General features: G+C 39.9%; 1 protein-coding gene across 3 annotated transcripts in view; it reads right to left on the reverse strand.

Moving 5' to 3' along the window:
* PAM (peptidylglycine alpha-amidating monooxygenase) overlaps positions 1–14,733 on the reverse strand; it is a 115,992-nt gene that overhangs the window by 47,011 nt on the left and 54,248 nt on the right. For all 3 annotated transcript variants that reach the window (XM_068121979.2, XM_068121981.2, XM_068121980.2), the window contains exons 7-12: positions 12,725–12,808; positions 12,411–12,459; positions 12,232–12,299; positions 12,004–12,087; positions 9,126–9,202; positions 5,923–6,026 (exon numbers count right to left, since the gene is read on the reverse strand). In XM_068121979.2, coding sequence (XP_067978080.1) covers positions 5,923–6,026; positions 9,126–9,202; positions 12,004–12,087; positions 12,232–12,299; positions 12,411–12,459; positions 12,725–12,808 — 466 coding nt within the window. The remainder of the gene's footprint in view (positions 1–5,922; positions 6,027–9,125; positions 9,203–12,003; positions 12,088–12,231; positions 12,300–12,410; positions 12,460–12,724; positions 12,809–14,733) is intronic.

Here is a 14,733-nt window from a genome sequence, read left to right on the forward strand (position 1 = left end):
TCAGCGAGATAGAAAATGTAAAGTGTTCAGCTTGGCAAAGGTATACGCTCTATCGAGTGTCGTTATATTTTCTATACAAGAACCTTTAGAGCAAGCTAATGAATACTGAAGTTAATAATTATCAATCTTGTTGCAAAGTATTAATAGTTCCACACATCGAAAGTTATATGGTTCGTTTTTTTATGTAATAAAAGATCGTTTTCTGAAAGTAAAATGGTTGCATTCCAGAATTAAAACAAAAACAAACAAGAAGGAGCAATCAGAGAATGCAGACCTTTGCCAGGATGTGTTTGTAGTTTGTGTGGTGTTTATTAGCTGCTGTGTTTGTGTGGTTTATTGATGACATGATTTATGTTCAATCAAATATGGCTGCCAAACCACGTGACCGATGACATCATTGTTTTTCTCTCCCAATTTATCCCTAGATGACGCTGAAGAAATTTCATCCTGATCGGATAAAGTTTTGTACTTGCAAATTATGACATCATAATGGAGGCACCTATGACATTCATTAAAAAAAAAAAAAACCACCTTTAGAGGCCATTTTTCCCCGCAAGCGGGGGTTGGCCTTTTTCGGGAACTGTGGTTGTTGTTGTTTTTCGGTCCCCTTTTTTGAAGCAATGTTTTACGGCCGGATGCCCTTCCTGACGCCAACCCTTTTTGCCGCCTTTAACGACAAGCAGGGAATTACCAGTGTACTGGTACTCAATTCAATACAAACTCAATACAAACTGGTACCTATGACATTCATTAACACATGTTATTCCCCATGGGGAGTTCCTTACAATGTCATGTCTCAATTTTTTTCTATGTAGCGCTTTCAGAGATATATAGGCGCAACGTTTTTCGGTTTTTCCAAGATGACGCCCATACCACGTGACCTATGATGTCATAATTATAATTTAAAAAATTATACACGATGAGGCGCAACAATGGTGAAAATTTCCTGTCAATTGGACCAACGGTTTCAGAGAAAATCATATTTATTCTGTGTGGACAAACAGACATACAGACAGACAAACAAACAAATGAAAAATCACTCAGAGTGACACTTGGCAAAACAGAACAAAGTAGCATGGCACTCAGTGGAGCATCCTTTTGACCTCAAAAACAATTAGTGGTTGAATTCAGTGACCTGATCTGAAAATCGTTCTCAAAGTTTAAGTTAATCGGATGAAAATTGACAATTTTAGAAATTTGGCCTATGTTGACCTGAAAAATAGTTAGTGGTTGGTTTCAGTAAGCTGATTTGAAAATCCTTTTCAAATTTCAAGCAAATCGGATGAAAATTGAGGATTTTAGGAATTTGAAAAAAGTGGTTGACCTTTGGCCTATGTTGACCGTATGACCGATGTTGATCTTTAAAATAGTTGGTGGTTGAATTCAGTTCGCTGGCATGAAAATCCTATTCAAATTTCAAGTCAATCGGATGAAAATTGAGGATTTTTGAGATTTGAAAAAAGTAGTTGACCTTTGGCCTATGTTGACCTCGAAAATAGTTGTTGGTTGAAGTCAGTTCACAGATATGTAAATCCCATTCAAATTTCAAGTGAATGGGATGAAAATTTAGAATTTTGGAAATTTGAAATTGTTGTTGACCTTTCGCCTGTTTACCTCAAAAATAATTGGTGGTTGAATTTAGTTCATTGATCCGATATGTAAATCGTCTTTAAATTTCAAGTCAAACTGATGAAAATTGAGGATTTTAGAAATTAAAAAAAAAGTGGTTTACCTTTGGCCTATGTTGACCTTTTGGCCTATGCTGATCTCAAAAATAGTTGGTGGTTGAATTCAGTTAGCCAATATGTAAATCCTATTCAAATTTCAAGTCAATCGGATGAAAATTGAGGATTTTAGAAATTCCAAAAAAGTGGTTGACCTTTGGCTTATGTTGACCTTTTGACCTTTTAACCTCAAAAATATATAGGATTTTGTCGGACCACGAACTCTACCATTTGGTGAAGTTTCGTGAAGATCGGTTTAAAATTGTGACCTGTAGGCAAGTATAAGTGAGCGGACAGACAAACAAACACACACAAACCGGAGTGATAAACATATTTGCAAAATTTTTTTTTTTTTTTGCCAAGTAACAAATGAAAAATCACTCAGAGCGACACTTGGCAAAACAGAACAAAGTAGAATGGCACACGGTGGAGCATCCTTTTGACTTCACAAATAATTGGTGGTTGAATTATGTGACCTGATATGCAAATCTTCTTCAAATTAAGTTAATCTGATGAAAATTGTCAATTTTAGAAATTTGCCCCATGTTGACCTTTTGGCCTATGTTGAGCTCAAAAATAGTTGGTGGTTGGTTTCAGTAAGCCGATATGCAAATCCTATTCAGATTTCAAGTGAATCAGATGAAAATTGAGGATTTTAGAAATTTTGGAAAAGCGGTTGATCATTAGCCTAGGTTGACCTTTTGGCCTATTTTGATCTCAAAAATAGTTAGTGAATGAATCAAGTTAGCGGATATGAAAATCCTATTCAAATGTAAAGTCAATCTGATGAAAATTGAGGATTTTAGAAATCTGGCCCATGTGAACCTTTTGGCCTATGCTGACCTTAAAAATAGTTGGGGGTTGAATTCAGTGACCAGATATTCATATCGTCTTAAATTTTTTAGTTAATCAGATGAATTTTTTTTTTTTTTTGAAATTCGGCCTTTGCTGATCTTTTGGCCGATGTTGACTTCAAAAATAGTTTGTGGTTGGTTTCAGTTAGCTGGTATGACAATCCTTTTCAAATTTAAAGTCAATCGGATGAAAATTGAGGATTTTGGAAATTTCAAAAAAGTGGTTGACCTTTGGCCTACGTTGACCTTATGACCCATGTTGATATCAAAAATAGTTGTTGGTTGAATTTGGTTAGCTGATATGAAAATCCTATTCAAATTTCAAGTCGATTGGATGAAAATTGAGGATTTAATTTTTTTTTAAAAGTGGTTGACCTTTGGGCTATGTTGACCTTTTGGCCTATGTTGACCTCAAAAATAGTTAGTGGTTGGTTTCAGTAAGCTGATTTGTAAATCCTATTCAGATTTCAAATCAATCGAATGAAAAGTGAGGATTTTAGAAATTTGAAAAAAGTGGTTGACCATTAGCCTATGTTGACCTCAAAAATAGTTGGTGGTTGAATTCAGTTCGCTGATATGAAAATTATATTCAAAGTTCAGGTCAATTCAGGTTTTTTTTTGCCAAGTAAAACAAATCGACCGAAATGCTCCTTTGGTGTGACTTTCTGAAATAGAAAATTACACAGCGGGCATTTCTAGTCATAACTAGAAAGCATCTGAAAATGCAAAGCCCGGCCCTGTCCCCTTTGTATTGGGACGTTTTCCATATGCCAAACCTGACAAAAGAGCTAAAACTATAAGGACACTCGCGATAGAGTGCATACCTCTGCCAGGCTGATTTATTTATGTTTTGTATTCCACCAATAGGCCGGATCTGGATTCGGCCTGAACCAAAATTTATTCGGCTTGTTCTTGTCACCTTACCAACTCATCCACCTAGTTTTGTCATAAATCGTCCACACCTTTTTTTTGTATACAAAGTCAAGGCTCGTTAACCAACTCATCCACCTAGTTTTGTCATAAATCGTCCATACCTTTTTTTTGTATACAAAGTCAAGGCTCGTTAACCAACTCATCCACCTAGTTTTGTCATAAATCGTCCACACCTTTTTTTTGTATACAAAGTCAAGGCTCGTTAACCAACTCATCCACCTAGTTTTGTCATAAATCGTCCACACCTTTTTTTTGTATACAAAGTCAAGGCTCGTTAACCAACTCATCCACCTAGTTTTGTCATAAATCGTCCACAACTCTTTTTTTTATATACAAAGTTGAGGCTCGTTAACCAACTCATCCACCTAGTTTTGTCATAAATCGTCCACACCTTTTTTTATATACAAAGTTGAGGCTCGTTAACCAACTCATCCACCTAGTCTTGTCATAAATCGCCCACAACTCTTTTTTTATATACAAAGTTGAGGCTCATTAACCAACTCATCCACCTAGTTTTGTCATAAATCGCCCACAACTCTTTTTTTATATACAAAGTTGAGGCTCGTTAACCAACTCATCCACCTAGTTTTGTCATAAATCGCCCACAACTCTTTTTTTATATACAAAGTTGAGGCTCATTAACCAACTCATCCACCTAGTTTTGTCATAAATCGTCTACAACTCTTTTTTTTGGATACAAAGTTGAGGCTCGTGTAAGAGCTAACACATAAAACACAAAACCATAAACAGAAACACACAAAACATATAGTAAAGGGAGTGGGAGAAAAGAGGGGGAGAGAGAGAGGCAAGCATACAAGCACAACAGTAGTGAACAGGGACGTCGGTAGATCTGTGGAAGGGAGAGGGCTGGAGGCAGGGTACAAGGTATAAAGCAAATGGACAAGGACTTTCAGGAAAGAAAACGGAATTTGAAAAAGGTGGATTTGGGGTGTATTAATGGGGAAGGGGGGGGGGGGGGGAGGGTAGAAAATATCAAGGTTTTGGATGGGGGAAGGCTTTGGATTCAACATTTTGAGATATCATGCCACATATATTTTTGGCTCCATCTTTAAGTGGTGAAGAATCACTTTGAAGAGTAAAAAAAATTCTTGTATCCAGATCTGGTTCTTCACGAAAATCTAATCAATTCGTCCTTGTCACACCCAACCCGTGGAGCAAATTTCACCCGAATTCATCCACAACTTTGAGACATCCTGAACACAAACAAACAATATACTTGAAAAATATTCGATTTTGCAAGTAACGAACAGACAGGGGTGAAAACATCACCTCGGTCCACCTTCGGTGGCAGAGGTAAACATGACATAGACATAGACCACCTTTTGAGGCCATTTTCCCCCGCAGAGCAGGGGTTGGCCTTTTTCGGGCACCATGGTCTCCTTTTTGAAGCAATGTTTTATGGCCGGATTCCCTTCCTGCCGCCAACCCTGTTAGTCGCCTTTTGCGACACACAGGGAATTACCAGTGAACTGGTACTCAATTTGCCGACCTCGGAAGGACGACAGGCTGAGTCAACCCCCTGGCGTTAATTCAGCGATCGACTGGGATTCGAAACCAGGATCTTAGGATTCCACGCCAGCACCCTAACCGCTAATACAACACCAGGCTGTGGCAGAGGTAAAAATGCAAAAGCCGATTTTATGCAACCTTGATCCTTGATCTTTTTATCCAAAAAAGAAAAAAGAATCGGCTTCCAGCTTTTGAAGGGTGCACCAATATGCAAATTCTTCAAATTTCAGGTCAACTGAATTAAATATTAAAAATTTTATCTGCTGTTGACCTTTGGACCGAATTATTCATTTGTCTTCTCCATATTCTCATAACAAGGCTTTATTGAAATTTGATGACAAAAACTCAAATGACTGACACCGACACTCTGATGACACACCCCGAACGTCTAGCGCCGCCACAAACTACACCATGGAATTGCAGCTGGCGCGGTTTTTTTAAACCATCGATATTAAAATTAAAACGTAGCCTAAAACCACCGGGATTTTATGCCGATTCCGAATCTGTGTCTAAAACTTTTCTCCGATGTGTAGTTCTTGAGTTATAAGCGGACATCCAGACAGACACACACACACACACACACACACACACACACACACACACACACACACACACACACACACACACACACACACACACACACACACACACACACACACACACACACACACACACACACAATGTTTGTGTGCAGGATATCTCAAAAAGTTGTGGATGGATTTGTTTGAAACGGTACAACACCACTACAACAAAGTCATTCTAACGTTCACCATCTTGCTTCTTCCAAAAAAAAAACAAAAAAAAAAAACGAAGGGACCAATGAAAAGTCAACAAGGAGGAAAGTTAAATACAAGAGAGATAAAACTAGCAGAGCAGCTTACCCCATTATTGTATCCGTTTTCATTCCCTCACTGTTGTAAACACACCGTGCTGCCAATGTATCACCTTTTTCAATACTCATCGTTTCATTCCGAGGATAAAAGGCCTGGAGATGAAAAAAAAACTGGTTGAGAAAGGCTACCTAAGCATGAACTGCCGATAGTATTTTTCAGGTATTCATATTACACTCTCAAGTGTTAAAACTAGATAATATAACAAATTGGAAATTCACCCACATTTTTTTCGTTTTTATTTGTTGTTGCTTCTCTGTTCAGCAGGGCTTACCACTTAACAAAATGCCTTGATAAATCATTTTGTTATTTATCAATTGACGATGGAGCTCTGGAGGCTGATACGATGGCCTAGGCCCTCAAAGTACGTACTCTCACCACTAAGCTGTCTAGCCTTAGTTTGAATCCTGACCCAGCTACAAACTATCATCCCGGTGTTTCATGGGCAGGTGATTCAATAATGTGCCTTGGATTCAATAATTCGGGGGCAAACTTCTGTAATGTGCCTTGGTCCCTTGGATGGACGCTGAATGTGGCGCCCCGTCTTCCAGCATTAGTTGGTGTCCTTCGCGAAGAGTAGGCAAACCTACGCCAGCAACATGGGCAAATGCCAAATTCCTGCCCTAACCAGTAATGGGCACTGCATCAGTGGCACAACGACACTCGCAGCAATGATGCAAACCAGTAGCCGCACGCTGCCATGAAATGATGGTCTGTGATATCAACACAATCAAATGGACTATATACACAGGTCCTTGTGCAACTTTGAACATCTATAACTTCTGATGTACACAAGATAGAAACAAACAGTAAATGGCATATGGAAGCATAATTCATCAAGTTTTGTTTGTGTTAAAGTTATTACCCCACGCACGCGAAGTGAAAAGCGGGGTTAATCAATTGGTTCATATCTCCATCTCTCGGTCCGTCTGTAAACGTCAGTTTTTGATCGAGGAACTTAATTTAAATTGAATTTTATATTTTGAACACATATCGGAAAACAAACCTGTCGTTTAACATTACTTTGTGTATGAATTCATCCCGATCGCACATTGAAAAAAAATTGTCCAAATTGCCTGGCAGTCCAATTTTTTTTTTAATCATTCAAAAAGGAAACTCACTGTTTTTAAGGTCATAAAGGACATCAACAACAGGCACAGATAACCATTTTTTAATGTCTTAGGCAGGGTGGTGTAATAGCCACTGCGCATCAATGGCAGCAAACTTCTGGATTTAACTTTTTTATACAACCATTACAATGGTTATTTTATATACATTGAATTATATACTTTAAAACTATGCGGCATAATGTGGTCTATGAACTCTCGAGTTAATGTTATTTGCTTATGAACAAATACTATAAACTCTCTGGGCTGGCCCTGGCAGAGTTTTAAGATTGTTGCCCTCAAATGAGTTCTAAGAGGTACAAAAGTAATATGGATTTCCATGTTTGTATACACAAGGGCCCTCCAAATCCATCCATCCACCAAATCTTAATTGAGGCTAAACTCTCCAAAAATGTCTTATTCAGAATGTAATGTTGGCACCTGTTAAGTGCACCTCTGTGTGTTCCCATGCACCCTCTCTCTCATCTTAAATGGCATACAGCAGATTCTGCTCAGGATAAGGCACAAAGATTTTCCAACTCCATTTTTGCCTCCAAATCTCATGGTCCCAACCCATCCCATTCTGTGTCCATCTTACTCTCTCATATTCAGTCTGCTGGACTTTGTGTCTCACCCAAGAATGTAGAAAAGGTTCTGTCCAGCCTTGACAAGGAACCTTTCTGCTGTCTGCTATTTTGAGCCAGCCAATCTTTCACCTATGTCTAACTCCCATCTTCATGGAAGTAAGCAAACATCACTCCTGTCCACAATAAGGATGCAAAAACTGATCCTCTCAACTGCAGAACAGTAAGTTTGCTTCCAATTACAAGCAAAGTAATTTTTACCAATATCATCCTTCCTGTTTTCAAACAGCCTGGTCTGACCATCTTGGATTCTGTCCCAGTCACATTCAACACTGGAATGCTTTTGTGTCTCTCTCGATCAGCAATTTTTACAAAAGCAAAAAACTGAAACAAGTGGTCCAACTAGAAAAAAAAAGGACCATCTCACTGGACATACAGTGCTATCACTCTTTGCAGATCTGGAAATAATTAGTTGCTTTGCTGATGAACATGCCCTTAAAATCCAGAAAATCTTAGTCTCACTCTGTTACTTGAAAAGTCATAAAACAAACCCACCCATCTAATTCCATAGTCAGCTAATGGAACAGATTCGGTCTTTTGTACTTCTAGGCCTCACCATCAGCCATGACTTTGCCTGGGCCAAACACATACCAATGCTCACATCCAAAGCCAGCCACAGATTGAGCATCCTCCGTCGTCCCAAGTCTATGCCTGAAAATATTCAAAACTACTCACAGTCTAACGCCTTTGTCTGGATCTTGGCCTCAATGCATAGCAGCTATTCATTCAATAATTTCCCATTGGAAACTCACCACAGAAGTCCAACGTATCGGTCAAGCAAATGGTTAAAGGCAGGCACGGGCTGATCCATGTTTTAATAAAGCAGGGCAGTAAACCCTAAATGAATGTTTAGGCAAATATTTTTCAATTTATCCATTATCCATAAGCCTTGTATAACTCATTAATCTGGTTGTCCAGTATGCTGCATCTCGAAAGGCAAAACTGAAACTTGCCAAATCAGATCATGTTTCTTTTTTCACTTCGCATTCATAGACCAAAATAATACACATTTCCAATGGAATTATTATTATTATTGGGCTTGCAGTATAGCTTGGAAGTTTGCACACTTGCCTTTTAGCTATCTAGCCTGGGTTTTAATCTGGACCCAGTTATAAAAACAACTAGTGCTGGCAGATGGGTCATCTGGCTTAACATCCTTCCGATGGACAGTGAACACATCGATGCATCGCCCTGCATGTGAAACACCAGGGCCAAAGTTTAAGGCTGGGTTGGGATTTAAACCCAGCATAGTCAGCTCAAAGAAGAGTGTGCCTACCTCAAAAATTCTGCCAGTCTAATATTGCTCAGGTGAATATTAAATGCAATGCATCAGATCACAAGGACTCTCAGGTGCAGGTCACAGGTGAAACAATGATAAGTGCAATTGTAAAAGTTTAACCAGAAAGTATGTCATAACACAAACTACAATACCCAGGATGTTCACCTGTGGCAGAAGAGGGTTCTGCCTTCCTATGAGGTCCCATTTTCCTTTCCTCACCCGATAACCACTGATGACATTGCCTGTGCACACAAATCAAAAGACCGACCTCATACAAGAGTAAACAAACAGACATGCACACAGATTCTTGTAAATGAATATACACGCACTGCCAACAAAAAATTCTTAGAAAGTAATCATTGAGATCTAGTAACAAATAATGAAGATTTTCATGAAACAGGAAAAGCATGAGAATTTTTTTCTTGCGGCTATAACAATTTTATATCAGTGCCACCATCTCTAGACCATAAAAAACGGTAGGCCAAGGTTACACAAGACAACAGAACTCCCTTTCAATTTCCTTGATATTTTTCTTTCTGCCATCAATCCCTCCACCCTCATCTATGCAATCACACCCAACCGAGTCCTCCTCCTTACCTCTGCATCCGATGTACCATCCCCAATCACTGTTGCCCTCAGATGCTCAAACTTATTTCCCTGTCTGATCTCCATCCTGATATTCATTTATTTTCTCTGCGGCTGACCAACACCACCTCAGACTTATCCATGCTCATCTTCAGCCCATGCTTCCAAAATGCTTCATTCCACTCTCCCAGTTCCTCCTGCATCTCCCGCCTACTCTCCGCCACAACAGCCAGATCATCCGCATAAAACAACCTCCCCAGAATGCCCCTCATGTTTACCTTCCTGCTTAGCAGCTCGATACCTTGATAAACATAAGTGGGCTGAGAACGCTTCCCTGCCTCAAAGCGATGTTCATACTGAATTCATCCAACATCCTAGGACCAACCAAAAGTCTATCCTTTGTTCCCTTGAACATCCATTCCAATCTTAACTTCTGCTTTACCCAAACATCTCTCTGTACTTCTTCCATTCCTCCTCCAAACCTTCAGCTTCTTCACCAACTTCCTCATACCTGGCCCTCTCCTTGTACTCTCCGGCGATGTTGTCCCTGCACTTCCCCTACCTTATCATCTTCCAAACCCTGCTCTTAACTTCCTTCCTTATCTTCATGCATACAGCAAACACCACTGGCTTGTGCTGAGTGGTGACATGCTCCTCCATCACCGCCTTACAATCCTTAATCCTCCACAACTCTTGTTTACTCACCAGCAACAAATCAAACACCATTCTATGCTATCCACTCTAAGTAGTTTTGTGACTGTCCCACTTCTGAAAGAACGAACCAGCTATGGCCATCCCATTCCTTGCCACCAGCTCCAACAGTTTTCAACCCTCTCTATTCCTCGTTCCCCAAACCAAATTTACAAACACATTCCTCTTCACCTAGGTCCGCTATGCCCACATGCACATTAAAGTCCCACACAATGCATCGCATCACCTCCAGCTCAACCATTCCCATCATTCTTTCTAGTGCGTCCCTTAACTCCTGCTTCTCTGCTTCAGTCCTTCCCATTTGTGGCCAATATAATCGACATAACGCACACCATTTGCTCTGTATTACCACCCATGCCATAACTATATGTTCGTCCAATCTTTCCACTCTGACCACCTCCTTGCTGATTTCTTCCAATACTATTATTTCAATCTAGCATCGTGGTGCAGTGAGGCACAGATCATGTCCCATACAGCCGGAGCCGTGTGATCTGTGACAAACAATGGCCGCTGCCACACGAGAACATTTCCTCTGCCTTACTGCCTACCAACCAGGAGGCGGGGTTGTGGTCGGGTGTAGAAATATAATCCTTTACTTGTGACCTATAAGTTCTCGGTCTTTAAAAAAGACTAGACTATGCATGACTTCAGGCATAGTCAAGTACACAGCAGGCATAGTCAAATGTGCCCATGTACACATGCACACACGGCGCTTAATGCCGTGTTGCATTTATTGGGTCCGACTGGCTTTGTTTTGGGTTATTATTTTTAAAAATGAATTACATGTGTCTATTACAAGATTGCTTTTAATGCAATACAGGTATTTTTGTAACATTGTCTAACTATGAAAGTATAGGCACTATCATTTACCTCCTTTGTGTTTTAGATAGCAGATACTAAACATGTTGACTGCTACTGGCAGCCATTTTAAAATTCAAGATGGTGGCCGTAAAGTTATTTCAGCTTAGCTCCCCCCCGCCCCTCCCGCCCTCTGGAATTATTAATAATATATATTTTTAAATCGATAAGGATGCCAATCCTCATACTTTTATCAGAAAGTGCACGATTATTACACATATCTACCCCACAATTGTCGGAAGTTCATATTATAAAACCGTCATCAAAGGCTAGTCACTGTCCGGGTATTTTTCAGGCAGTGAAGGCATTCCTCAGCTGCACCAAGCTAAACACGGTATGCAAAGTTTCCATACGAAGATCCATGGAGTACAGCTCACAACTCTGGGCTGGTGCTCCTGATTCCCATTTTGCTCCTCTTGAGGTGGTCAAAACATGGCCAAAAGCATCATTGGGATCTCAATGAGGTTGATGCCACAGACTGTCACTGGCAGCACATTACTTTATACAAGCTTACATGTTACGTTGCTCATCCTGCCCTCTCCATCCCATCCCAGGTTGCATAGCACTCCTAAATAAACCCTCACTTCCTCACCCATCCAAAATCCAGACCAGTTGCCGACCTGGATTCTTCCATTCTCTTGTTCTTCTGATTGTGGAATTATCTCCCTGTGTCCATCGTCTCATCCACCACACCTTGGTCTTTCAAATGTGATGCCATCACTACCTAGTACCCTTACCAATGCACTTGGTTTTGTCATTCCTGCTTACCTCCATGTATTTATCCACCCCCTCCCCCCCCCCCCCCACAACCCCCCATCAAATCCAAAGTCATGTCACCCACACACTATAATTGCAATAGACAACTTGCCTTCGTCTATCAAACACTTACTGAGATAATGAGAGTGGACTCGAAATGCAAATGGATGTATCGGCGTAGGAATGTTGTACTCGCAAGATATGTCAATGTTTGTTTCTGTTGCACAAAGACCACACAAAACAGATCATTTTAGTAATATGAGCATGATATAAAGAAAAAAGGAATTAACACGATAATTTATGCTTCAAATGGTAGTATAAAGAAAGGTTCAAATGGTCAGATTTTAACAGTCATGCTGACCTTTCTTCCCAGCAGGGATAATGCCCGAATTTGCGACCATGAGCAGAATTCCCGCCAGATACTGGGGACTGAAACAGGCAGGAGGAAGCACAACTCTTACTCACACAAGCACAGCACCCACAGTTCTTGAGTAATCCTAAAATATTATTTCGCTAGTGGTTCCAGCAGCGGTTCCTCACCTTTTCGAAATCATGCTGACTGTCACACCAGAGCAATCCAATTCGGATCCTATACAATACCAACAAGGGAAGAATCATATACAATGCCCAAAGTATGAAATTACCCCCCCACCCCGCCCACCTCAACTTCCACGACACCCAAAGTATGAAATTTCCCCCCATCCAATCTACTGTACTCCCCACCCCTCTTCTTACCTCAACTTCCACGACACCGCCCCCCTCCCCTTCACCCCTTGCACTACCATTCCTCACATCCCAACCCTTTCATTTTCAGCCTCTATACCTGCATCTTATTTTCAGTCATAACACATTACCTTTAAATGCTGCGATGTTTCCATAATGAGCTTCTAAGACAAGGTAGTTTATCCCACTTTCACCAGAAACTTGAAAAGCAACACCTGCAGATAAGGAAATAGAAAAGGAAATGTAAAATTGATACATGAAGATAAATTAAAATGCAAAACAAAAAAGTCGAAAACAGTGATTAAAAAACAAACATTGAAAACCAAAATTAACACAAAACACCACAACAATAAAATGTTTCAAAAGTGGTTGGATGGTGACGGGCACACAAAGCTGCAAAAGGCAGTTTCAATGGCTCGGGGGCACATTTCTGCCCGATGGGTAGTGGCTCCGATGCAGGATACTCAAATGGCTCACTTTTCCCAGCAAGCTGTTCCTCATTTTGCTGATCTCAGAAGGATGACACGTGGTGTGTTATTTTGGCATGGCAGGGGCTTGAACTCAGGACCTTACAATCTCAAACCAACCACTCTGATTGTTAAGACACCACCAAGCTTTTCCAAAGTGGATAATCAAGTAAAATATGAAGGAAGCCATCTCTGTTGCATACGCATAAGGAACCAAGAAAACCAAGAAGCCAAGAAAAAGAAAAATAACTAGAACAACACTCTTCGACGTCGTGACGCCCACATTATTACATAATTATACATATTTGTACCAAGTTTGATTTAAATCCATTCAGCTGGTGTCAAGTATCACATTATACCTGACATGACATCTGACCTCACCAAAATCACAAAATCACCTCAATTCTCACCTTTAATGCCAAAATCTAATCAGTTCATCTTTACCTCATTATACATACCTGCACCAAGTTTGACTTGGATTCCTTCAGCCATTGCTAATTGATCACAATAACAAAATAATTGCAACTTAACATAATCTCTGATCTTTGACCTCTTAACCCCAAAATCTAATCAGTTCATCTTTACCTCATCATACATACCTGCACCAAGTTTGAATTAGATCCATTCAGCTGTTCTCAAGTTATAGACCTATTGCAGACTTTGACCTTTGACCCCAAAATCTAATCAGTTCATCTTTACCTCATTATACATACCTGCACCAAGTTTGACTTGGATTCCTTCAGCCATTGCTAATTTATCACAATAACAAAAGAATTGCAACTTAACATAATCTCTGATCTTTGACCTCTTAACCCCAAAATCTAATCAGTTCGTCTTTACCTCATCATACATACCTGCACCAAGTTTGAATTAGATCCCTTCAGCTGTTCTCAAGTTATAGACCTATTGCAGACTTTGACCTTTGACGTATTGACCCCAAAATCTAATCAGTTAATCTTTACATGATAATACAAACCAATACTAAGTTTGAATTGGATTACTTCAGCCGTTCTCAAGTTATAGACCTATTACAGACTTTGACCTTTGACCTCTTGATCCAAAATTCTAAGCAGTTCACCTTTACATCATTCTAATACCTGTACCAAGTTTGAATTAGATCACTTCAGCCATTCTCAAGTTATAGACCGATTACAGACTTTGACCTCTTGACCCCAAAATATAATCAGTTCATCTTTAGATGACCCCAAATATAATTATATTCTACATAATTGTACCAAATTTGGTCAGAATCCCATCACGGTAACAAGATTTTTAACTCACATGACCTCTGACCTTTGTCCTCATGACCCCAAAATGTAACCAGTTCATCCTTACCTCATTATACATACCTGCACCAGGTTTGACTAAGAACCCTTCAGCTGTTCTCAAGTTATCGCGGTAACGAAAACCTATCACGGCTGGACGGACAGCCGGACGGACAACCTGAAAACATAATGCATCTGGCGACTTCATCGGTGGAGGAATAAAAAGTGTCAAGAGCTCAGGAGAATTATGGAGTGCACACCGTTTTCCCAAAAGTTTTGATTTAGTACAATTACATATATTTAAATGATAACGGTCTTCCTGTGACAATTCAGTGCTGGGATTTAGTTTCTGTGTCTGGCATTGTCTTATTGTCTGTTCATCACCATGGAGGATGGAATCATGCTAAA

Source organism: Myxine glutinosa, chromosome 7, assembly GCF_964187855.1.
Source record: "Myxine glutinosa chromosome 7, kmMyxGlut1.1, whole genome shotgun sequence".
Classification (NCBI taxonomy): domain Eukaryota; kingdom Metazoa; phylum Chordata; class Myxini; order Myxiniformes; family Myxinidae; genus Myxine; species Myxine glutinosa.